The 26,335-nt window shown below is 53.8% G+C and overlaps 1 protein-coding gene across 7 annotated transcripts in view; it reads left to right on the plus strand.

The window, feature by feature from the left end:
• LOC134339037 (myosin-10-like) overlaps positions 1-26,335 on the plus strand; it is a 277,554-nt gene that overhangs the window by 208,906 nt on the left and 42,313 nt on the right. For all 7 annotated transcript variants that reach the window (XM_063035301.1, XM_063035302.1, XM_063035305.1 and 4 more), the window contains 6 exons: positions 13,253-13,414; positions 14,922-15,050; positions 16,065-16,153; positions 17,440-17,563; positions 21,974-22,182; positions 23,283-23,391. In XM_063035301.1, coding sequence (XP_062891371.1) covers positions 13,253-13,414; positions 14,922-15,050; positions 16,065-16,153; positions 17,440-17,563; positions 21,974-22,182; positions 23,283-23,391 — 822 coding nt within the window. The remainder of the gene's footprint in view (positions 1-13,252; positions 13,415-14,921; positions 15,051-16,064; positions 16,154-17,439; positions 17,564-21,973; positions 22,183-23,282; positions 23,392-26,335) is intronic.

The raw sequence follows: 26,335 nt of genomic DNA on the forward strand, positions 1-26,335 counted from the left end.
AAAGTCTCTCTGTAGTTTTGTCAGCACATCCAGGTGAGCACATGGGGAGATAAGACTCTTGACCACTGCTACACTCCCTTTCACAACGCTTACAAAATGCACATTCGCCCCCCCCCCCATTTGGAAAATCAGATCACTCCTGCATTTTCCTGCTGCCAAATACAGGCAGAAGCTGAAACAACAGGTGGCCATAGTTAAAACCAGCCACTGTTGGTCCGATCAATCAGTCTTCATGCTATAGAACTGCTTTGATGACGTCAACTGGAATGTCTTTCATGGTGAGGATGTCTCCGAGTTCATGATGGGATCACGAGTTTCATCCGGAAGTGTATCCCCCAGAAACTGATCAGGGTCTTCCCAAACCAGAAACCATGTGAGCAGCACTTGGCATGCGACACAGAGTTTACGTCGCCGGTAATCAACAGGAGCTCAAGAATTGCAGCTACGATCTGTGCAAAGTCATCAAGGCAGCAAAATTACAATACAGGGACAAGATCCAGACACAGCTTTCCACCAACAACACACGCAAGCTCTGCACGCCATCACAGACTTCAAAGCTAAATGCAGTAGAGTTTCCAGCATTGCTGCCTTTCTCCCAGACGAGCTAAATCTTTTTTCCACTCGATTTGATGTCGCCAATACTGAGATCTACGGCTGATGTGACCTGCAACCTGGTCATCTCTGAGGCTGAGGTACGCAGGTGTTTCCAACAAGTGGACAGTCGCAAGGCTGCGGGACAGAATGGCATCCCAGGGCAAGTACTCAGGATGTGCACAGCACAACTGGCAGGTGTGTTTTCAGGCATTTTTAATCTCTTCCTCTCCCATTGTAGAGTGCCCTCCTGCTTCAAAACATCCACCATTGTTCCTGTACCTAAAAAGACCAAGGTAACATGCCTGAACGACTGGCATCCTGTCGCATTCACCTCAAAAATAAACAAATGCTTTGAGAGGCTGGTCAAGCACTACATCTGCAGCTTGCTACCACCCAAACTGGACTCCTACAGTCCGCCTACCGACGCAACTGATTGACAGATGATGCAATAGCTACTGCTCTACATACCATCCTTACACACCCGGAGAAGAAGGATGCTTATGTGAGAATGTTGTTCTTGGACTACTGTAGCATTCAACATCATAATTCCATCCAGGCTCGACAGGAAGCTCAGAGACCTCGGCCTTCACCCTGCCTTATGTGGCTGGAGCCTGGACTTCCTGTCAGATCGCTGGCAGGTGGTAAGAGTGGGCTCCCTTACCTCCACCCCTCTGACTCTCAATACAGGAGCCCCTCAGGGCTGTGTACTGAGCCCCCTCCTTTACTCCCTGTATACCCATGACTATATCACCACCCACAGCTCCAATCTGCTAGTTAAATTTGCTGACGACACTACACTGATTGGCTTGATCTCAAATAATAATGAGGCAGCCGAGAGAGGAAGTCATCACCCGGACACAGTGGTGTCAAGAGAACAACCTCTCCCTCAATGTCGCAAAAACAAAGCAGCTGGTTGTGGATTACAGGAGGAATGGAGACGGGCTAACCCCTATTGACATCAATGGATCTGGGGTTGAGAGGGTAAATAGTTTTAAGTTCCTCGGTATCCACATCACCAAGGCCTTCATGTGGTCGTATACACCAGTTGTGTGGTGAAAAAAACACAACAATGCTTTCACCACAGACAGTTGAGGAAGTTTGGTATGGGTTCCCAAATCCTAAGTTCTTGCTACAGGGCACAATTGAGAGCATCTTGACTGGCTGCATCACTGCCTGGTATGGGAACTGTACTTCCCTCAATCACAGGACTCTGCAGAGAGTGGTGCAGACAGCCCAGCACATCTGTAGATGTGAACTTCCCACTATTCAAGACATTTACAAAGACAGGTGTGTAAAAAGGGCCCGAAGGATCATTGGGGACCTGAGTCACCCCACCACAAACTGTTCCAGATGCTACCAACTGGGAAACGGTACCTCAGCATAAAAGCCGGGACCAACAGGCTCTGGAACAGCTTCTTCCACCAGGCCATCAGACTGATTAATTCATGCGGATACAACTGTATTTCTATGTAATATTGACCACCCTGTTGTACATAGTATTTATTACAAATTACTATAATTGCATGTTGCACATTAAGATAGAGACATTACTCCTTGTATATATGAAGGATGTAAGAAATGAAGTAAATTTGATTCAATCCTGCCTGATGAGAGAAGGAAGACGAGAAAATAGGGGTCCAGAGTAGATGGAGTGGATGGGAGAGGGGATGAGAGAGAATGTCCGGGGGCCCGGGGTGGGAGAGGGGATGAGAGAATGTCCGGGGTCCGGGGTGGGAGAGGGGATGAGAGAGAATGTCTGGGGTCCGGGGTGGGAGAGGGGATGAGAGAGAATGTCTGGGGTCCGGGGTGGGAGAGGGGATGAGAGAGAATGTCGGGGGTCCAGGGTGGGAGAGTGGATGAGAGAGAATGTCTGGGGTGGGAGAGGGGATGAGAGAGAATATCTGGGGACCAGGGTGGGAGAGGGGATGAGAGAGAATGTCTGGGGTCCGGGGTGGAAGGGGGGATCAGAGAGTATGTCCGGGGTCAGGGGTGGGAGAGGGGATGATAGAGAATATCCGGGGTCAGGGTGGGAGAGGGGATGAGAGAGAATGTCTGGGGTCCGGGGTGGGAGAGGGGATGAGAGAGATGTCTGGGGTCCGGGGTGGGAGAGGGGATGAGAGAGAATGTCTGGGGTCCAGTGGTGGAAGGGGGGATCAGAAAGTATGTCCGGGGTCCGGGGTGGGAGAAGGGATGAGAGAGAATGTCCGGGGTGGGAGAGGGGATGAGAGAGAATGTCGGGGGTCCAGGGTGGGAGAGTGGATGAGAGAGAATGTCCGGGGTGGGAGAGGGGATGAGAGAGAATATCTGGGGACCAGGGTGGGAGAGGGGATGAGAGAGAATGTCTGGGGTCCGGGGTGGGAGAGGGGATGAGAGAGATGTCTGGGGTCCGGGGTGGGAGAGGGGATGAGAGAGAATGTCTGGGGTCTGGGGTGGAAGGGGGGATCAGAAAGTATGTCCGGGGTCCGGGGTGGGAGAAGGGATGAGAGAGAATGTCCGGGGTGGGAGAGGGGATGAGAGAGAATGTCGGGGGTCCGGGATGGGAGAAGGGATGAGGGAGAATGTCTGAGGTCAGGGGTGGGAGAGGGGTTCAGAGAGAATGTCTGGGGTCAGGGGTGGGAGAGGGGATGAGAGAGAATGTCGGGGGTCCGGGGTGGGAGAGGGGATGAGAGAGAATGTCTGGGGTGGGAGAGGGGATGAGAGAGAATGTCTGGGGTCCGGGGTGGGAGAGGGGGTGAGAGAGAATGTCTGGGGTCAGGGGTGGGAGAGGGGGTGAGAGAGTATGTCCGGGGTCCGGGGTGGGAGAGGGGATGAGAGAGAATGTCCGGGGTCCGGGGTGGGAGAGGGGATGAGAGAGAATGTCCGGGGTCCGGGGTGGGAGAGGGGATGAGCAAGGATGCTCGGGGTGGGAGGGGGATGAGAGAATGTCTGGGGTCCGGGGTGGGAGAGGGGATGAGCAAGGATGCTCGGGGTGGGAGGGGGATGAGAGAATGTCTGGGGTCCGGGGTGGGAGAGGGGATGAGAGAATGTCTGGGGTCAGGGGTGGGAGAGGGGGTGAGAAAGAATGTCCGGGGTGGGAGAGGGGATGAGAGAGAATGTCTGGGGTCAGGCTGGGAGAGGGGGTGGGAGAGAATGTCGGGGGTCCGGGGTGGGAGAGGGGATGAGAGAGAATGTCTGGGGTCAGGGTGGGAGAGGGGATGAGAGAGAATGTCGGGGGTCCGGGGTGGGAGAGGGGATGAGAGAGAATGTCGGGGGTCTGGGGTGGGAGAGGGGATGAGAGAGAATGTCGGGGGTCCGGGGTGGGAGAGAATGTCCGGGGTTCGGGGTCGGAGAGGGGATGAGAGAGAATGTCTGGGGTCCGGGGTGGGAGAGAGGATGAGAGAGAATGTCTGGGGTCCGGGGTGGGAGAGGGGATGAGAGAATGTCCGGGGGTCCGGGGTGGGAGAGGGGATGAGAGAGAATGTCTGGGGTCCGGGGTGGGAGAGGGGATGAGAGAGAATGTCTGGGGTCCGGGGTGGGAGAGGGGGTGAGAGAGAATGTCTGGGGTCAGGGGTGGGAGAGGGGGTGAGAGAGAATGTCCGGGGTCCGGGGTGGGAGAGGGGATGAGAGAGAATGTCCGGGGTCTGGGGTGGAAGGGGGGATCAGAGAGTATGTCCGGGGTCAGGGGTGGGAGAGGGGATGAGAGAGAATGTCCGGGGTGGGAGAGGGGATGAGAGAGAATGTCGGGGGTCCGGGGTGGGAGAGGGGATGAGAGAGAAGGTCGGGGGTCCGGGGTGGGAGAGGGGATGAGAGAGGATGTCCGGGGTCCGGGGTGGGAGAGGGGATGAGAGAGAATGTCTGGGGTCCGGGGTGGGAGAGGGGATGAGAGAGAATGTCTGGGGTCCGGGGTGGGAGAGGGGATGAGAGAAAATGTCGGGGGTCCGGGGTGGGAGAGGGATGAGAGAGAATGTCTGGGGTCCGGGGTGGGAGAGGGGATGAGAGAGAATGTCTGGGGGTCCGGGGTGGGAGAGGGGATGAGAGAGAATGTCTGGGGTCTGGGGTGGGAGAGGGGATGAGAGAGAATGTCTGGGGTCCGGGGTGGGAGAGGGGATGAGAGAGAATGTCTGGGGTCAGGATGGGAGAGGGGATGAGAGAGATTGTAGGGGGTCCGGGGTGGGAGAGGGTGGGAGAGGAGATGAGAGAGAATGTCTGGGGTCCCAGGTGGGAGAGGGGATGAGAGAGAATTTCCGGGGTGGGAGAGGGGATGAGAGAGAATGTCTGGGGTCCGGGGTGGGTGAGGGGATGAGAGAGAATGTCCGGGGTCCGGGGTGGGAGAGGGGATGAGAGAGAATGTCTGGGGTCCGGGGTGGGAGAGAATGTCTGGGGTCTGGGGTGGGAGAGGGGATGAGAGAGAATGTCCGGGGTCCGGGGTGGGAGAGGGGATGAGAGAGGATGTCCAGGGTGGGAGAGGGGATGAGAGAGAATGTCTGGGGTCCGGGGTGGGAGAGGGGATGAGAGAGAATGTCCTGGTTTCAGGGTGGGAGAGGGGATGAGAGAGGATGTCCAGGGTGGGAGAGGGGATGAGAGAGAATGTCTGGGGTCCGGGGTGGGAGAGGGGATGAGAGAGAATGTCTGGGGTCCGGGGTGGGAGAGGGGATGAGAGAGAATGTCTGGGGTCCGGGGTGGGAGAGAATATCTGGGGTCCGGGGTGGGAGAGGGGATGAGAGAGAATGTCTGGGGTCCGGGGTGGGAGAGGGGATGAGAGAGAATGTCTGGGGTCCGGGGTGGGAGAGAATGTCTGGGGTCCGGGGTGGGAGAGGGGATGAGAGAGAATGTCCTGGTTTCAGGGTGGGAGAGGGGATGAGAGAGGATGTCCAGGGTGGGAGAGGGGATGAGAGAGAATGTCTGGGGTCCGGGGTGGGAGAGGGGATGAGAGAGAATGTCTGGGGTCCGGGGTGGGAGAGGGGATGAGAGAGAATGTCTGGGGTCCGGGGTGGGAGAGGGGATGAGAGAGAATGTCCTGGTTTCAGGGTGGGAGAGGGGATGAGAGAGGATGTCCAGGGTGGGAGAGGGGATGAGAGAGAATGTCTGGGGTCCGGGGTGGGAGAGGGGATGAGAGAGAATGTCCGGGGTGGGAGAGGGGATGAGAGAGAATATCTGGGGACCAGGGTGGGAGAGGGGATGAGAGAGAATGTCTGGGGTCCGGGGTGGAAGGGGGGATCAGAGAGTATGTCCAGGGTCAGGGGTGGGAGAGGGGATGATAGAGAATATCCGGGGTCAGGGTGGGAGAGGGGATGAGAGAGAATGTCTGGGGTCCGGGGTGGGAGAGGGGATGAGAGAGATGTCTGGGGTCCGGGGTGGGAGAGGGGATGAGAGAGAATGTCTGGGGTCCGGGGTGGAAGGGGGGATCAGAAAGTATGTCCGGGGTCCGGGGTGGGAGAAGGGATGAGAGAGAATGTCCGGGGTGGGAGAGGGGATGAGAGAGAATGTCGGGGGTCCAGGGTGGGAGAGTGGATGAGAGAGAATGTCCGGGGTGGGAGAGGGGATGAGAGAGAATATCTGGGGACCAGGGTGGGAGAGGGGATGAGAGAGAATGTCTGGGGTCCGGGGTGGGAGAGGGGATGAGAGAGATGTCTGGGGTCGGGGGTGGGAGAGGGGATGAGAGAGAATGTCTGGGGTCCGGGGTGGAAGGGGGGATCAGAAAGTATGTCCGGGGTCCGGGGTGGGAGAAGGGATGAGAGAGAATGTCCGGGGTGGGAGAGGGGATGAGAGAGAATGTCGGGGGTCCGGGGTGGGAGAAGGGATGAGGGAGAATGTCTGAGGTCAGGGGTGGGAGTGGGGTTCAGAGAGAATGTCTGGGGTCAGGGGTGGGAGAGGGGATGAGAGAGAATGTCGGGGGTCCGGGGTGGGAGAGGGGATGAGAGAGTATGTACGGGGTGGGAGAGGGGATGAGAGAGAATGTCTGGGGTCCGGGGTGGGAGAGGGGGTGAGAGAGAATGTCTGGGGTCAGGGGTGGGAGAGGGGGTGAGAGAGTATGTCCGGGGTCCGGGGTGGGAGAGGGGATGAGAGAGAATGTCCGGGGTCCGGGGTGGGAGAGGGGATGAGCAAGGATGCTCGGGGTGGGAGGGGGATGAGAGAATGTCTGGGGTCCGGGGTGGGAGAGGGGATGAGCAAGGATGCTCGGGGCGGGAGGGGGATGAGAGAATGTCTGGGGTCCGGGGTGGGAGAGGGGATGAGAGAATGTCTGGGGTCAGGGGTGGGAGAGGGGGTGAGAAAGAATGTCCGGGGTGGGAGAGGGGATGAGAGAGAATGTCAGGGGTCCGGGGTGGGAGAGGGGATGAGAGAGAATGTCTGGGGTCCGGGGTGGAAGGGGGGATCAGAAAGTATGTCCGGGGTCCGGGGTGGGAGAAGGGATGAGAGAGAATGTCCGGGGTGGGAGAGGGGATGAGAGAGAATGTCGGGGGTCCGGGGTGGGAGAAGGGATGAGGGAGAATGTCTGAGGTCAGGGGTGGGAGAGGGGTTCAGAGAGAATGTCTGGGGTCAGGGGTGGGAGAGGGGATGAGAGAGAATGTCCGGGGTCCGGGGTGGGAGAGGGGATGAGAGAGAATGTCTGGGGTGGGAGAGGGGATGAGAGAGAATGTCTGGGGTCCGGGGTGGGAGAGGGGGTGAGAGAGAATGTCTGGGGTCAGGGGTGGGAGAGGGGGTGAGAGAGTATGTCCGGGGTCTGGGGTGGGAGAGGGGATGAGAGAGAATGTCCGGGGTCCGGGGTGGGAGAGGGGATGAGCAAGGATGCTCGGGGTGGGAGGGGGATGAGAGAATGTCTGGGGTCCAGGGTGGGAGAGGGGATGAGCAAGGATGCTCGGGGTGGGAGGGGGATGAGAGAATGTCTGGGGTCCGGGGTGGGAGAGGGGCTGAGAGAATGTCTGGGGTCAGGGGTGGGAGAGGGGGTGAGAAAGAATGTCCGGGGTGGGAGAGGGGATGAGAGAGAATGTCTGGGGTCCGGGGTGGAAGGGGGGATCAGAGAGTATGTCTGGGGTCAGGGGTGGGAGAGGGGATGAGAGAGAATGTCTGGGGTGGGAGAGGGGATGAGAGAGAATGTCTGGGGTGGGAGAGGGGATGAGAGAGAATGTCTGGGGTCTGGGGTGGGAGAGGGGGTGGGAGAGAATGTCTGGGGTCCCAGGTGGGAGAGGGGATGAGAGAGTATGTCCGGGGTCCGGGGTGGGAGAGGGGGTGGGAGAGAATGTCGGGGGTCCGGGGTGGGAGAGGGGATGAGAGAGAATGTCTGGGGTCAGGGTGGGAGAGGGGATGAGAGAGAATGTCGGGGGTCCGGGGTGGGAGAGGGGATGAGAGAGAATGTCGGGGGTCCGGGGTGGGAGAGGGGATGAGAGAGAATGTCGAGGGTCTGGGGTGGGAGAGGGGATGAGAGAGAATGTCGGGGGTCCGGGGTGGGAGAGAATGTCCGGGGTCCGGGGTGGGAGAGGGGATGAGAGAGAATGTCTGGGGTCCGGGGTGGGAGAGAGGATGAGAGAGAATGTCTGGGGTCCGGGGTGGGAGAGGGGATGAGAGAATGTCCGAGGGTCCGGGGTGGGAGAGGGGATGAGAGAGAATGTCTGGGGTCCAGGGTGGGAGAGGGGATGAGAGAGAATGTCTGGGGTCCGGGGTGGGAGAGGGGGTGAGAGAGAATGGGGTCAGGGGTGGGAGAGGGGGTGAGAGAGAATGTCCGGGGTCCGGGGTGGGAGAGGGGATGAGAGAGAATGTCCGGGGTCTGGGGTGGAAGGGGGGATCAGAGAGTATGTCCGGGGTCAGGGGTGGGAGAGGGGATGAGAGAGAATGTCCGGGGTGGGAGAGGGGATGAGAGAGAATGTCGGGGGTCCGGGGTGGGAGAGGGGATGAGAGAGAATGTCGGGGGTCCGGGGTGGGAGAGGGGATGAGAGAGGATGTCCGGGGTGGGAGAGGGGATGAGAGAGATGTCTGGGGTGGGAGAGGGGATGAGAGAGAATGTCTGGGGTCAGGGTGGGAGAGGGGATGAGAGAGATTGTAGGGGGTCCGGGGTGGGAGAGGGTGGGAGAGGAGATGAGAGAGAATGTCTGGGGTCCCAGGTGGGAGAGGGGATGAGAGAGAATTTCCGGGGTGGGAGAGGGGATGAGAGAGAATGTCTGGGGTCCGGGGTGGGAGAGGGGATGAGAGAGAATGTCCGGGGTCCGGGGTGGGAGAGGGGATGAGAGAGAATGTCTGGGGTCCGGGGTGGGAGAGAATGTCTGGGGTCTGGGGCGGGAGAGGGGATGAGAGAGAATGTCCGGGGTCCGGGGTGGGAGAGGGGATGAGAGAGGATGTCCAGGGTGGGAGAGGGGATGAGAGAGAATGTCTGGGGTCCGGGGTGGGAGAGGGGATGAGAGAGAATGTCCTGGTTTCAGGGTGGGAGAGGGGATGAGAGAGGATGTCCAGGGTGGGAGAGGGGATGAGAGAGAATGTCTGGGGTCCGGCGAGGGAGAGGGGATGAGAGAGAATGTCCGGGGTGGGAGAGGGGATGTAAGAGAATGTCCGGGGTCCGGGGTCGGAGAGGGGATGAGAGAGAATGTCTGGGGTCCGGGGTGGGAGAGGGGATGAGAGAGAATGTCCGGGGTCAGGGGTGGGAGAGGGGATCAGATAGAATGTCCGGGGTGGGAGAGGGGGTGAGAGAGGATGTCTGGGGTCCAGGATGGGAGAGGAGATGAGAGAGAATGTCCGGGGTGGGAGAGGGGGTGAGAGAGGATGTCTGGGGTCCAGGATGGGAGAGGGGATGAGAGAGAATGTCCGGGGTCAGGGGTGGGAGATGGGGATCAGATAGAATGTCCGGGGTGGGAGAGGGGGTGAGAGAGAATGTCCGGGGTGGGAGAGGGGATGAGAGAGAATGTCCGGGGTGGGAGAGCGGGTGAGAGAGGATGTCTGGGGTCCGGGGTGGGAGAGGGGATGAGAGAGAATGTCCTGGTTTCAGGGTGGGAGAGGGGATGAGAGAGGATGTCCAGGGTGGGAGAGGGGATGAGAGAGAATGTCTGGGGTCCGGGGTGGGAGAGGGGATGAGAGAGAATGTCCGGGGTCAGGGGTGGGAGAGGGGATCAGATAGAATGTCCGGGGTGGGAGAGGGGGTGAGAGAGGATGTCTGGGGTCCAGGATGGGAGAGGAGATGAGAGAGAATGTCCGACGTGGGAGAGCGGGTGAGAGAGGATGTCTGGGGTCCGGGGTGGGAGAGGGGATGAGAGAGAATGTCTGGGGTCCGGGGTGGGAGAGGGGATGAGAGAGAATGTCCGGGGTCAGGGGTGGGAGAGGGGATCAGATAGAATGTCCGGGGTGGGAGAGGGGGTGAGAGAGGATGTCTGGGGTCCAGGATGGGAGAGGAGATGAGAGAGAATGTCCGGGGTGGGAGAGGGGGTGAGAGAGGATGTCTGGGGTCCAGGATGGGAGAGGGGATGAGAGAGAATTTCTGGGGTCCGGGGTGAGAGAGGGGATCAGAGAGAATGTCCGGGGTGGGTAGGGTCTTTGCATGTCGCCGCTGACCTGCCTTATTTGTAATCGCATCATTACGTTGTGCCCAGGATTGTACTTTGCTGTGTTTCTCGCAGATAATCACAGAAAGGGAACTGGTTTATTGGTGTAACGTGCACCAACCAGGGTTGAGTGAAAAGATTGTCTTGCATACTGGTTACACACCATGGAAAGTGTATTGAGACCCTGCAGAAAATACAGTGGCACAAGAGAGATTGTGAACCCTGTAGAATTTTCTCTATATATGCATAAATATGACCTAAAATATGATCAGATCTTTATCCATCTGAAATTAGATAAAGAGAACCCAATTAAATAGATAACACAAAAACATTACGAAAACATTTTCTACTGATGTCTATTATAAGCCTGCTGACTCTCACAGCTACCTGGACTATTCCTCTTCTCACCCTGTCTCTTGCAAAAATGCCATCCCCTTCTCGCAATTCCTCCATCTCCACTACATCTGCTCTCAGGATGAAGCTTTTCATTCCAGGACGAAAGAGATGTCCTTATTTTTTAAAGAAAGGGGCTTCCCTTCCTCCACCATCAACTCTGCTCTCAAACACATCTGTCCCATTTCACGCACATCTGCTCTCACTCCATCCTCCCGCCACCCCACTAGGAATAGGGATCCCCTTGTCTTCACCTACCACCCCACCAGCTTCCGGGTCCAACATACAATTCTCCGTAACTTCCGCCGCCTCCAACAGGATCCCACCATTAAACACATCTTTCCCTCCCCCCCCCCCCACTTTCCGCAGGGACCACTCCCTACACGACTCCCTTGTCCATTCGTTCCCCCCCCTCCCCATCCCTTCCCACCAATCTCCCTCCCGGCCCTTATCTTTGTAAGCGGAACAAGTGCTACACATGCCCTTACACTTCCTCCCTCACCACCATTAAGGATCCCAGACAGTCCTTCCAGGTGAGGCAACACTTCATCTGTGAGTCGGCTGGGCTGATATACTGTGTCCGGTGCTCCCGATGCGGCCTTCTATATATTGGCGAGACCCGACACAGACTAGGAGATCGTTTTGCTGAACACCTACGCTCTGTCTGCCAGAGAAGGCGGGATCTCCCAGTGGCCACACATTTTAATTTCACATCCCTCTCCCATTCTGACATGTCTATCCATGGCCTCCTCTACTGCCAAGATGAAGCCACACTCAGGTTGGAGGAACAACACCTTATATTCCGTCTGGGTAGCCTCCAACCTGATGGCATGAACATTGACTTCTCTAACTTCCGTTAATGCCCCACCTCCCCCTCGTACCCCATCCGTTATTTATTTATTATTATTTTTTTCTCTCTCTCTCCTTTTTCTCCCTCTGTCCCTCTCACTATACCCCTTGTCCATCCTCTGGGCTTCCCCCCTCCCCCTTTTCTTTCTCCCCGGACCTCCTGTCCCATGATCCTCTCATATCCCTTTTGCCAATCACCTGTCCAGCTCTTGGCTCCATCCCTCCCCCTCCTGTCTTCTCCTATCATTTTGGATCTCCCCCTCCCTCTCCCACTTTCAAATCTCTTACTAGCTCTTCCTTCAGTTAGTCCTGACGAAGGGTCTCGGACGAAACGTCGACTGTACCTCTTCCTACAGATGCTGCCTGGCCTGCTGCGTTCACCAGCAACTTTTAAGTGTGTTACACAAAAACATTACACTTGTTCATTTAATATTACATGTATTTGTTGGAAAAAGTATGTGAACCTCTGGGCAATGCCTTCTACAAAAGCTATTTGGAGTCAGGTGTTCCAATCGATGAGATGTGATCAGAGATGTGGGTGGTAAAGGTGCCCTGCCCTAAAAAAAGACACACAAAGTCAGGTTACTGACAGAGCCTGCTCTTCCAAGGAAGATCTGTTTATGTGCACTGTGCCTCGATTGAAACAACTTTCAGAGGACCTTAGAAGAAGAATCGTAGAGATGTACAAAGCTTGCAAAGGCTACAAAAGCATTTCTAAAGACCTCAGTGTTCATCAGCCCACAGTAAGAGAAATTGTCTGCAAAAGGAGGAAACTCAGTACTGTTGCTTCTCTCCCGAGGAGTGGGCATCCTGCAAAGATCACACCAAGAGCACAACCTGCAGTGCTGAGTGAGGTGAAAATAGAACCCAAGATCTGCAGAAATCATGTGTCCACTATAAGAAAAATACTGAACAAGAATGGTATTCATGGAGGGGCACCTCAGGGGACACTATTTCTGTCCAAAAAAAACATTGCTGCATGTCTCAAGTTTACAAAAGGCCACCTGGATGTTCCACAATGCTTCTGGGACGTGTAAAATATGTTAAAGTACCATGTAAATATATATCGAAGTACAACTTAAAATATATCGATGTGCCACGTAAAATATATCGACGTACCACACAAAATATATCAACGTACAATGTAAAATCTATCGTACAATGTAAAATATATTGATGTACAACGTAAAATATATCAACGTACAATATACAGTATATCGTAAAATATATTGATGTACCACGATAAAGCAGCCTGCATAATCAAAGACCCCCACCCAACACGGTCATTACCTCTCCCCCCCCGCCCCCATCGGGCAGAAGATACAAAAGCCTGAGAGCACGTCCCACCAGGCTCGAGGACAGCTTCTACCCCGCTGTTATCAGACTATTGAACGGTCCCCTGTACAAGGGCAGCTTCTACCCCACTGTTATCAGACTATTGAACGGTCCCCAAGTACGATAAGATGGACTCTTGACCTCACAATCTACCTCGTCGTGACCCTTGCAGTTTATTGTCTGCCTGCACTGCCCTTTCTCTGTAACTGTAACACTTTATTCTGCATTCTGTTATTGTTTTCCCTTGTTCTACCTCAATATGCTGTGTAATGATCTGATCTAGATACAAGACAAAATTTTCACGATATCTTGTTCGGAGGGACGTACCAACAAGTGATGCTAATACACCGATCCACACAGACTGAGCTCTCCCGGTGAGGATCCAGCTACAAAGGCCCGGCTGGGGATCTGTAACAAGGGGACAGGATGGCTTGTGTTTGAGTGCTGACCTGCAGAGGACTATGAGGGGTCAAATTTGGGGCAGGAGGGAGACAGGGTGGGGTGGGTTGAGGGAGGTGTGGGAGGTGGAATCACTGCTGACGAGCTGCCCGTCCTTACCTCTTCGCTATATTCACGGACAGATCCGGGAACTGGAACTGGAGCTGGAGGACGAGAGGAAGCAAAGGGGCGCGTCGTCAACCTCCCGCAAGAAGATGGAGATGGAACTAAAAGAGCTGGAGTCACACGTGGACACCGCCAACAAGGGCCGAGATGAGGCTGTCAAGCAGATGCGGCGTCTGCAGGTGAGGGCACGATTTCCAGAGTCCGTGCTGTCCAACCGCACTCCGCACACCGAGTTACTGACAAGTGTCCCCACACTCCCCCAGATTCGTCCACATTCCCCCCACACTCCCCCAGACATCCACATTCCCCCCACACTCCCCCAGACTCGTCCACGTTCCCCCCCACACTCCCCCACATTCCCCCCACACTCCCCCAGACTCATCCACGTTCCCCCCAGACTCATCCACATTCCCCTAGACTCATCCACGTTCCCCCCAGACTCGTCCATACTCCCCCAGACTCGTCCACGTTCCCCCCACACTCCCCCAGACTCGTCCACGTTCCCCCCACACTCCCCCAGACTCGTCCACACTCCCCCAGACTCATGCACATTCCCCTAGACTCATCCACGTTCCCCCCAGACTCGTCCACGTTCCCCCCACACTCCCCCAGACTCGTCCACACTCCCCCAGACTCATGCACATTCCCCTAGACTCATCCACGTTCCCCCCAGACTCGTCCACACTCCCCCAGACTCGTCCACATTCCCCCCCAGACTCGTCCACACTCCCCCAGACTCGTCCACGTTCCCCCAGACTCATCTGCACTCCCCCAGACTCGTCCACACTCCCCCTGACTCGTCCACGTTCCCCCCACACTCCCCCAGACTCGTCCACACTCCCCCCACACTCCCCCAGACTCGTCCACACTCCCCCACATTCCCCCAGACTCGTCCACACTCCCCCACATTCCCCCACACTCCCCCAGACTCGTCCACACTCCTCCTCAAGACTCTTTCCCTGCGCTCTCTGCTCCTCCCCCTCTCTCTCCTCTCTCCTCACCTTCTCACCCTCTCTCCTGCTCTTCTCTCTCGGCCTCTTCTCTGTGTCCCCTCTCCCTCCCTCCTCCCTCTCTCCCCCTCCTCCCTCTCTCCCCCTCCTCCCTCTCTCCCCCTCCTCCCTCTCTCCCCTCTCCCCTTCTGTCCTCCACCTTTCTCCACTCTCACTTTCCCCTCCCTCCCCTCTCTCTCTCCCCCCTCTCTCCGGCTCTATCTCCCCTCTCTCTTCCCATTCTCTCTCCCCACTCTGTCTCTCTCTCCTCCCTCTCTTTCTCCCTCCCCCTCTCCCCTCCTCCTCTCCCCTCCCCCTCTCCCCTCTTCCTACCCCTCTCCTCCCTCTCCCTCCCCCTCTCCCACCTCCCCCTCCCCCCTCTCCCCTCTCCCCCTCTCCCTACCCCCTCCCTACACCCTCTCCCTCCCCCCTCCCTACACCCTCTCCCTCCCCCCTCCCCTACCCCCTCTTCTCTCTCCCCTACCCTCTCTCCCCCTCTCTCCCCCTCTCTCCCCCTCTCTCCCCCCTCTCTCCCCCCTCCCTCCCCCCTCTCTCCCCCCTCCCTCCCCCCTCTCTCCCCCCTCTCTCCCTCCCCCTCTCTCCCTACCTCCTCTCTCCCTACCTCCTCTCTCCCCCCTCCCCTATCCCCCCTCTCCCTCTCCCCCCTCTCTCTCCCTTCCTTCCTCTCCCCACTCAGGCACAGATGAAGGAACTGCTGAGAGAACTCGAGGATACTCGGACGTCGCGGGAGGAAATCCTTTTGCAGTCCAAGGAGAATGACAAGAAGCTCAGGAGCCTGGAGGCAGAGTTGCTCCACACCCAGGAGGTTTGAGCTCCTTGGCTGTTGTCTCTCTCTGGCCGCGGGGGGAGAGAGAAATAGATGGCTGGGCAAGGGTGAATGAGCAGGAAGGTGTGTTGCGATTGTGGGGAGCGAGGAGATGGTGTGTTGGAAGGGCAGTGTGTAAGAGACAGAGGGTTACGGGGTTGAGGTAGATTGCCACGCTGTTGCATCTCTCCCAAAGGGATTGAGGGAGCCTCCCCTCATGTTGAGTTAACTTCCTTCGTGTAGAGGGGATCCCCATCAGTCATCTACTTCTTCCCTCCTCCTCTCCATCTCTCTTCACCCCTGTGCCCCTCTACCCATCACCCAACACCCCTTCCCCTCACCTTCTGAAGATCTCAGTGCTGGGGAGTTCGTGTCCGTGATGGAGCTGAAGATCTCAGTGCTGGGGAGTTTGTGCCGATGATGGAGCTGAAGATGTCAGTGCTGGGGAATTCGTGCTCATGATGGAGCTGAAGATCTCAGTGCTGGGGAGTTCGCCCAACACCCCTTCCCCTCACCTTCTGAAGATCTCAGTGCTGGGCAAATCGTGTCCGTGATGGAGCTGAAGATCTCAGTGCTGGGGAGTTCATGCCCCTGATGGAGCTGACTGAGTTTGGTCTTGCCAATGTTGGGACTTTATTCCTCGGAGTGTAGGAGACTGAGGGGTGACCTTACAGAGGTGTATAAAACCCTGAGGGGCACAGATAGGGTGAATGTGGACAGTCTTTTTCCAGGGCTGGGCAATCAAGAACTAGAGGGCGCAGGTGTAAGGGGAGGGGGAGAGAAGATTTAACAGGGACCCAAGGGGTAAGTTTTTCATCCAGAGGCTGGTCTACCTACGGAAGGAGCTGCCACAGGAAGTGGTTGAGGCAGGTACATGGGAAAGGCTTAGAGGGACACGGGGCAAACGTGGGCAAATTGGACTAGCTGGGATGGGGATCGGCTAGCAGGGACCTCTCAGGTTCAAGAGCCTGTATCTGCACTCTATAACCCCATCTTTCCCTCTTCCCACCACAGGAGTTGGCGGCCTCCGACCGAGCGCGACGTCAGGCTCTGCAGGACCGCGAGGAATTGGCTGATGAAATCGGGAACAATGTTTCCGGCAAGTGAGTGATCTCCTCTCCAGTGTGGTCCATCCCCAGACACCTCTCCCATATTCAACCCCTCGTCCATCCCTGCGTAACTCCCACAAACACCAACGTCCTCAGATGTCCAACCCTGGTCCACCCCCTGGGTATCTATCTCCTCCATCTTCATCCCTAGACTGTATCCGTAAGCCTCCGCCACGTCCAACCTGAGTCCATCCTAGGATCCCCATACGTTCACCTCCCGGTTCATCCCCGCATAACTCCCCCAGTCCATCCCCAGATATCTCCCATATGTTCAATTCCTGGTCCATCCCTGCATAACTCCCCCAGTCCATCCCCAGATACCTCCCATACATTCAACCTCCCAGTCCAACCGTGTATAACTCCCCCAGTCCATCCCCAGATACCTCCCATACATTCAACCTCCCAGTCCAACCGTGTATAACTCCCCCAGTCCATCTCCAGATACCTCCCATACATTCAACCTCCCAGTCCAACCATGTATAACTCCCCCAGTCCATCCCCAGATATCTCCCATATGTTCAATTCCCAGTCCAACCGTGTATAACTCCCCCAGTCCATCCCCAGATACCTCCCGTACATTCAACCTCCCAGTCCAACCGTGTATAACTCCCCCAGTCCATCCCCAGATATCTCCCATATGTTCAATTCCCAGTCCATCCCTGCATACCTCCCCCAGTCCATCCTGCAGATACCTCCCATACGTTCAATTCCTAGTCTGTCCCTGCATAACACTTCCAGCCCATCCCCAGGTACCTCCTCCATGCCCAACCCTGGTCTGTCCCTGGATTCCTTTTCTCCACACCCCTCCCCACCAGTGTTGCAATACCAAATATCTTCTCCCATTCTTCACATCCTCAGTGACTTTCACCAGCATCACCCCCCCCCCACCTGATCTGTCCCCCAGCAATATTCCAGCACCCTGTCTCCGAAATCTTCCTCCTCCACTCGCCCTCCATATTGGTCCATTCTCAGATACCTTTCCTTGCTTTTGGTTTGTGCATGCAAACCTTACGCTCACCCCCACCCCTCCCACCCAAACTTTCCACACCAGCAGCCAAACTGTCCTGCCACTTCCTGGTCCCCCTCGATGGGGCTCCTCGACTAATGGGTTTCTTCTCCCTGCTTCTTCCTGTCCCCCATTCCTCTTCACCTCCGTTCCCTCTCCTCGCTCCATCTCCCTCTATCTCTATCTTAACCCCCCTCTCCCTCTCGCCCGCCATCCCTCCCCTCTGCTTCTCTCCTCTCTCCCTCTCTCCTTCCATCCCTGTGCTGCGGGACAGGTCACAGCTCTTTGAGGAGAAGAGGAGGCTGGAGTCTCGGATCGCGCAGCTCGAAGAGGAGCTGGAGGAGGAGCAGAGTAACATGGAGCTGATGAACGACCGTTACCGCAAGATGACTGTACAGGTGACAGCAAAACGCAGGGTTCTGCCGACAACCCGCAGCCACGCAGGGTCCCACCCCGGATAGGGAAGGTGGGGAGGGTTACGGTCCGCGTTTAGCTCTGAGGACTGAATTTTTGTTAAGAATGCTGTTGTTCGTTTCAAATGTTAGCATATTTTGCTTTTTTTTTCTTTCTACTGTCAGACTATTGAACAGTCCCCCAGTACAAGGACAGCTTCTACCCTGCTGTTATCAGACTATTGAACGGTCCCCCAGTACGAGGGCAGCTTCTACCCCGCTGTTATCAGACTATTGAACGGTCCCCCAGTACGATAAGATGGACTCTTGACCTCACAATCTATCTCGTCGTGACCCTTGCAGCTTATTGTCTGTCTGCACTGTCCTTTCTCTGTAACTGTAACACTTTATTCTGCACTCTGTGTTTAGAACACAGAACAGCACATCACAGAAACAGGCTCTTTGGTCCACAATGTAGTACCAAACCAATTAAACTAACAATCAAATGTTAAATTAAACTAATACCTTCTGCCTACACAGAGTCCATCTCCCTCCATTCTCCATACATAGAAGAACATAAGAAATAGGAGCAGGAGTAGGCCATCCGGCCCATCGAGCCTGCCCCGCCATTCCGTAAGATCATGGCTGATCTGTCTGTAAACTCAGCTCCATCTACCTGCTTTTTCCCCATAACCCTTAATTCCCCTACTATGTAAAAATCTATCTAACTGTTTCTTAAATATATTTCAGAATCAGAATCAGAATCCTTTATTATCACCAAGTATGTGGACACATACAGGGAATTTGATGCCGGTTTCCCTGAGCTCTCGCTGTACAGAATCAAAAAGCAAACAAAATAATCGTGAACTATATACAATGAGGTATACCTGTGTATGTACAAGTGGACTTGGTTTATAATAGACTAAAATTCAAGTGTTCATAAGACTGATGGCATACGGAAAGAAACTGTTCTTGTACCTATTTGTCCTGGCATACAGTGATCTAAAGCGCCTACCAGAAGGAAGGAGTTGGAACAGGTGATGTCCAGGGTGTGATGGGTCTACAATGATGCTGCTTGCTCGCTTCCTGACTCTAGATGCATATAAGTCCTGGATATATATTTAGTGAAGAATCCTCAACTGCTTCCTGGGCAGAGAATTCCACAGATTCACCACTCTCTGGGAAGAACAGTTTCTCCTCATCTCCGTCCTAAATCTTCTCGCCTGAATCTTGACGCAATGTCCCCTAGTTCTAGTCTCACCTAACAATGGAAACAACTTTCCTACTTCTATCGTATTTATCCCTTTCAAAACTTTGTATGTTTCTATAAGATCCCCTCTCATTCTTCTAAATTCCAGAGAGTATAGTCCCAGGCAACTCAATCTGTCCTCATAAGTTAACCTTTTCATCCCCGGAATCAAACTGGTGAACCTCCTCTGCACTGCCTACAAAGCCAGTATATCCTTCCTCAAGTATGGAGACACAGTACTCCAGGTGCGGCCTCACCAGTACCCTGTATATTTGCAGCATGACCTCCCTGCTCTTGAATTCAATCCCTCTAGCAATGAAGGCCAACATTCCGTTTGCCTTCTTAATAACCTGTTGCATCTGCAAGCCAACTTCTTGCAATTCATGAACAAGCACTCCCAATTCCCTCTGCACAACAGCATGCTGCAATCTTTCACCATTTAAATAATAATCTGCTCTTCTATTATTCCTTCCAAAGTGGATGACCTCGCATTTAACAACATTGTATTACATCTGCCAGACCTTGGCCCACTCACTTAACCTATCTATATCCCTCTGCAGAGTCTCCACATCCTCTGTACAATTTGCTTTTCCACTCAGTTTAGTGTCATCAGCAAATTTTGCTACGCTACACTCAGTCCCCTCTTCCAAATCATCAATGTAAATGGTAAACAGCTGCAGGCCCAACACCGACCCCTGTGGCACCTCACTCACCACCGACTGCCAACCGGAGAAACACCCATTTATACCAACTCTCTGCCTTCTGTTGGTTAACCAAACCACTATCCATGCCAATACATTTCCTCCGACTCCATGCATCTGTACCTTATTTATAAGTCTCTTGTGCGGCACCTTATTGAACCCCTTCTGGAAATCCAGTATACGACATCCACCTGTTCCCCCCCCATCCACTGCACTCATTATGTCCTCAAAGAACTCCAGTAAGTTTGTCAAACAGGACCTGCCCTTTCTGAATCCATGCTGCGTCTGTCTAATGAAACAACTCCTTTCTAAATGTTTCACTATTTCTTCCTTAATGACAACTTCAAGCATTTTCCCGACTACAGATGTTAAGCTAACTGGCCCATCTTTTGCCTACATCCTTTTTTAAAAAGTGGCGTGACATTTGCTGTCTTCCAATCTGCCAGTACCTTCCCAGAGTCTAGAGAATTTTAGTAAATGATTACCAACACATCTACTATAACCTCTGCCAATTCCCTCAGCACCCTGGGATGCATCCCATCAAGACCAGGGGACTTATCTACCTTCAGGCCCTCTAGTTTGCTCATCACTATCCCTTTAGTGACAGTGATTTTATCGAGGTCCTCACCTCCCATTTCATCCATAACATCCTTCTTTGGCATATTAGATGTGTCCTCCACCGTGAAGACCAACACAAAATAGTCGTTCAGTGCCTCAGCCATTTCCTTATTACCCAATATCAATTTCCCCTTCTCGTCTTCCAAGGGATCTACATTGACTTTAGCCACCCTCTTCCGCTTTATATATTTATACAAACTTTTCCTATCTGTTTTTATATTTTGTGCTAATTTACTCTTTCTTCCCTTTCCTTATTTCTTGTTTAGTTGTTCTTTGTTGCTTTTTAAAGTTTTCTCAATCCTTCAGTCTCCCACTACTCTTTGCGACTTTGTACACATGAGCTTTTAATTTGATACTATCTTTAGTTATCCAAGGCTGGCTCTCCCCACACTTACTGTCCTTACTTTTGACTGGAATATACTTTTGTTGAGCACTGTGAACAATCTCTTTGAAAGTATTCCACTGTTCCTCAACTGTCCAACCAAATAACCTGTGCTCCCAATCCACATTAGCCAACTCCTCCCTCATCCTGTTGTTGTCTCCCTTGTTCAAGCATAATACACTAGTTTTAGATCTAACTATTTCATCCTCCATCTGAATGCGAAATTCAATCATACTGTGATCACTCTTTCCAAGAGGATCCCTGACTACAAGATCATTAATCTTACCTGTCTCATTGCACAGGTCTAGATGTAAGATGGTATTTTCCCTTGTAGGTTCACTAACATGCTGCTCAAGAAAGCCATCACGGATGCGTTCTCTGAAGTCTTCCTCAAGACTTCCTTAACCAACCTGATTCACCCAATCTATGTGGAAGTCACAATGTCCATCACGCTCCCCTCCCCATACACAAAGTCCATCTCCCTCTGTTCCCCGTACACAATGTCCATCTCTCTCCATTCCCGGTACACAATGTCCATCTCCCTCCATTCCCAGTACACAATGTCCATCTCTCTCCATTCCCCGTACACAATGTCCATCTCCCTCCGTTCCCCATACACAATGTCCATCTCCTTCCATTCCCCGTACATAATGTCCATCTCCCTCCATTCACCGTACATAGTGTCCATCTCCCTCCATTCCCCATACGCAATGTCCATCTCTCTCCGTTCCCCATACATAATGTCCATCTCTCTTCGTTCCCCGTACACAATGTCCATCTCCCTCTGTTCCCCGTACACAATGTCCATCTCCCTCCGTTCCCCGTACACAATGTCCATCTCCCTCCATTCCCCGTACACAATGTCCATCTCCCTCCGTTCCCCGTACACAATGTCCATCTCCCTCCGTTCCCCGTACACAATGTCCATCTCCCTCCGTTCCCCGTACACAATGTCCATCTCCCTCCATTCCCCGTACACAATGTCCATCTCCCTCCATTCCCCGTACACAATGTCCATCTCCCTCCATTCCCCATACACAATGTCCATCTCCCTCCATTCCCCGTACACAATGTCCATCTCCCTCCATTCCCCGTACACAATGTCCATCTCCCTCCATTCCCCGTACACAATGTCCATCTCTCTTCGTTCCCCGTACACAATGTCCATCTCCCTCCATTCCCCATTTGAATTTTCCCCCTGTAACTTTGAATGCCAGCCCTTAGGTGTTACACACCTCCACCCTGGGAAAGGCAGTACCTGCTGTCTATTGTATCTGTGCTGTAGCTAGTTCAAGTTGTTTGTTGTGGTCCCTGCACTGATCTTTCTCTGCCACTGTAACACTTTATTTTGCAGTCACCTGATCTGTACGAAAGACAAGGTTTTCTCTGTAGCTCCGTACATGTGACAATTACAAACCAATTCCAATTAAAAATCTTTGCTTTCTCTCCCGACCACACGCCCCCAGGCGGAGGCGATGACAGCTGAACTCTCGGCCGAACGGACACAGGCTCAGAAGGCGGAGGGTGCACGTCAGCAGCTCGAACGGCAGAACAAGGAGCTGAGGGCGCGCTTGTCCGAGCTCGAGGGGAGCGTCCGCTCCAAATACCGCGGCAGTATGGCAGCAATGGAGAGCAAAGTGTCGCAGCTCGAGGAGCAGCTCGAGCAGGAGTCCAGGTGACCTGTCCACTCCCTCATCCCCTCCCTCCCTCCCTCCCCGTCCTCCCTTTCAAACCCCTCCCTCCCTCCCCGTCCTCCCGTTCAAACCCCTCCCTATCCCTGTAACCCCTACACTCCCCCCCTGTTCAAACCCCTCCCTCACCCCTCCCTATCCCTGTAACCCCTACACTCCCCTCTCCTGTTCAAACCCTCCCTCACCCCCTCCCTATCTCTGTAACCCCTACACTCCCCCCCTGTTCAAACCCCTCCCTCACCCCCTCCCCATCTCTGTAACCCCTACACTCCCCTCTCCTGTTCAAACCCTCCCTGACCCCCTCCCTATCTCTATAATCCCTACACTCCCCCCCTGTTCAAACCCCTCCCTCACCCCCTCCCTATCTCTGTAACCCCTACACTCCCCCCCTGTTCAAACCCCTCCCTCACCCCTCCTTATCTCTGTAACCCCTACCCTCCCTGCCCTCCTGTTCAAACCCCTCCCTCACCCCCTCCCTATCTCTGTAACCCCAACACTCCCCCTTCCTGTTCAAACCCCTCCCTCACCCCTCCTTATCTTTGTAACCCCTACACTCCCCCTCCTGTTCAAACCCCTCCCTCACCCCTCCTTATCTTTGTAACCCCTACACTCCCTGTCCGTCTGTTCAAACCCCTCCCTCACCCCCTCCCTATCTCTGTAACCCCTACACTCCCCCTCCTGTTCAAACCCCTCCCTCACCCCCTCCCTATCTCTGTAACCCCGACACTACCCCCTCCTGATCAAACCCCTCCCTCACCCCCTCGCTATCTCTGTAACCCCTACACTACCCCTCCTGTTCAAACCCCTCCCTCACTCCTTCCCTGTCTCTGTAACTCCTACACTCGTATCTTCCTGTTCAAACCCCTCCCTCACCCCCTTGCTATCTCTGTAACCCCGGCACTCCCCCTCCTGTTCAAACCCCTCCCTCACTACTTCCCAATCTCTGTAACCCCTACACTCACCATCCTGCTGGTCAAACCTCTCCTATGACCCTTCCCACTTCCTGTCCTCCCCAGCTGTGATGTCCCCCTCTCCCCAGTATGTGTGAATTCTTGACCTTTACTCATCTGCCACACCAACACAGGGAGCGTGCGCTGGGAAATAAGCTGGTCCGGCGGGCGGAGAAGCGAATGAAGGAGCTTGTTCTGCAGGTGGAAGACGAGAGGCGACGGGCAGACCAGTGCAAGGAGCAGGTGAGCAGTACAGTTCGGTAACCTAACCACGACAAAACCTCGCCCATCTGTCGTGAGGCATCAATGGGGTGGGTGTACGTGGAACAGTGAGACGGTGTGACACACGAGACCACAACGTATGCAGATGTATGTGTAACAGTGAGTCAGGGTGTGACATACGCAGACCGCAGTAACATATACAGGTGTACGTGTAACAGTGAGTCAGGGTGTGACACACGAGACCACAGTAACGTATACAGGTGTACGTGTAACAGTGAGACAGGCTGTGACACACGGAGACCACAGTAACGTATACAGGTGTACGTGTAACAGTGAGACGGTGTGACACACGAGACCACAGTAACGTATACAGGTGTACATGTAACAGTGAGACAGGCTGTGATACACGAGACCACAGTAACATATACAGGTGTACATGTAACAGTGAGACAGGCTGTGACACACGAGACCACAGTAACGTATACAGGTGTACGTGTAACAGTGAGACGGTGTGACACATGAGACCACAGTAACGTATACAAATGTACATGTAACAGTGAGACAGGCTGTGACACAGGAGACCACAGTAACGTATACAGGTGTACGTGTAACATTCAGACGGTGTGACACACGAGGCCACAGTAACGTATACAGGTGTACATGTAACAGTGAGTCAGCGTGTGACACACGAGACCACAGTAACGTATACAGGTGTACGTGTAACAGTGAGACGGTGTGACACACGAGACCACAGTAACGTATACAGGTGTACATGTAACAGTGAGACGGTGTGACACACGAGACCACAGTAACGTATACAGGTGTACGTGTAACAGTGAGACAGGCTGTGACACACGAGACCACAGTAACGTATACAGGTGTACGTGTAACAGTGAGACAGGCTGTGACACACGAGACCACAGTAACGTATACAGGTGTACGTGTAACAGTGAGACGGTGTGACACATGAGACCACAGTAACGTATACAGGTGTACATGTAACAGTGAGACAGGCTGTGACACAGGAGACCACAGTAACGTATACAGGTGTACGTGTAACATTCAGACGGTGTGACACACGAGGCCACAGTAACGTATACAGGTGTACATGTAACAGTGAGTCAGGGTGTGACACACGAGACCGCAGTAACATATACAGGTGTACGTGTCACAGTGAGATGGTGTGACACACGAGACCACAGTAACGTATACAGGTGTACGTGTAACAGTGAGACAGGCTGTGACACACGGAGACCACAGTAACGTATACAGGTGTACGTGTAACAGTGAGACAGGCTGTGACACATGAGACCACAGTAACGTATACAGGTGTACATGTAACAGTGAGACGGTGTGATACACGAGACCACAGTAACGTATACAGGTGTACATGTAACAGTGAGACAGGCTGTGACACACGAGACCGCAACGTATACAGGTGTACGTGTAACAGTGAGACGGTGTGACACACGAGACCACAGTAACGTATACAGGTGTACATGTAACAGTGAGACAGGTGTGATACACGAGACCACAGTAACGTATACAGGTGTACATGTAACAGTGAGACAGGCTGTGACACACGAGACCACAGTAACGTATACAGGTGTACGTGTAACAGTGAGACGGTGTGACACATGAGACCACAGTAACGTATACAAATGTACATGTAACAGTGAGACAGGCTGTGACACAGGAGACCACAGTAACGTATACAGGTGTACGTGTAACATTCAGACGGTGTGACACACGAGGCCACAGTAACGTATACAGGTGTACATGTAACAGTGAGTCAGCGTGTGACACACGAGACCACAGTAACGTATACAGGTGTACGTGTAACATTGAGACGGTGTGACACACGAGACCACAGTAACGTATACAGGTGTACGTGTAACAGTGAGACAGGCTGTGACACACGGAGTCCACAGTAACGTATACAGGTGTACGTGTAACAGTGAGACGGTGTGACACATGAGACCACAGTAACGTATACAGGTGTACATGTAACAGTGAGACAGGCTGTGATACACGAGACCACAGTAACGTATACAGGTGTACATGTAACAGTGAGACGGTGTGACACACGGAGACCACAGTAACGTATACAGGTGTACATGTAACAGTGAGTCAGGGTGTGACACACGAGACCACAGTAACGTATACAGGTGTACGTGTAACAGTGAGACAGGTGTGACACACGGAGACCACAGTAACGTATACAGGTGTACGTGTAACAGTGAGACAGGCTGTGACACACGGAGACCACAGTAACGTATACAGGTGTACATGTAACATTGAGACGGTGTGACACACGAGACCACAGTAACGTATACAGGTGTACGTGTAACAGTGAGACAGGATGTGATACACGAGACCACAGTAACGTATACAAATGTACATGTAACAGTGAGACAGGCTGTGACACAGGAGACCACAGTAACGTATACAGGTGTACATGTAACAGTGAGACAGGCTGTGACACAGGAGACCACAGTAACGTATACAGGTGTACGTGTAACATTCAGACGGTGTGACACATGAGACCACAGTAACGTATACAGGTGTACATGTAACAGTGAGACAGGCTGTGACACACGGAGACCACAGTAATGTATACAGGTGTACGTGTAACAGTGAGACGGTGTGACACATGAGACCACAGTAACGTATACAGGTGTACATGTAACAGTGAGTCAGGGTGTGACACACGAGACCACAGTAACGTATACAGGTGTACATGTAACAGTGAGACGGTGTGACACATGAGACCACAGTAACGTATACAGGTGTACGTGTAACAGTGAGACAGGCTGTGACACACGGAGACCACAGTAACGTATACAGGTGTACGTGTAACAGTGAGACGGTGTGACACATGAGACCACAGTAACGTATACAGGTGTACATGTAACAGTGAGACAGGCTGTGATACACGAGACCACAGTAACGTATACAGGTGTAC

The sequence above is a fragment of the Mobula hypostoma genome, chromosome 28, assembly GCF_963921235.1.
Source record: "Mobula hypostoma chromosome 28, sMobHyp1.1, whole genome shotgun sequence".
Lineage (NCBI taxonomy): Eukaryota > Metazoa > Chordata > Chondrichthyes > Myliobatiformes > Myliobatidae > Mobula > Mobula hypostoma.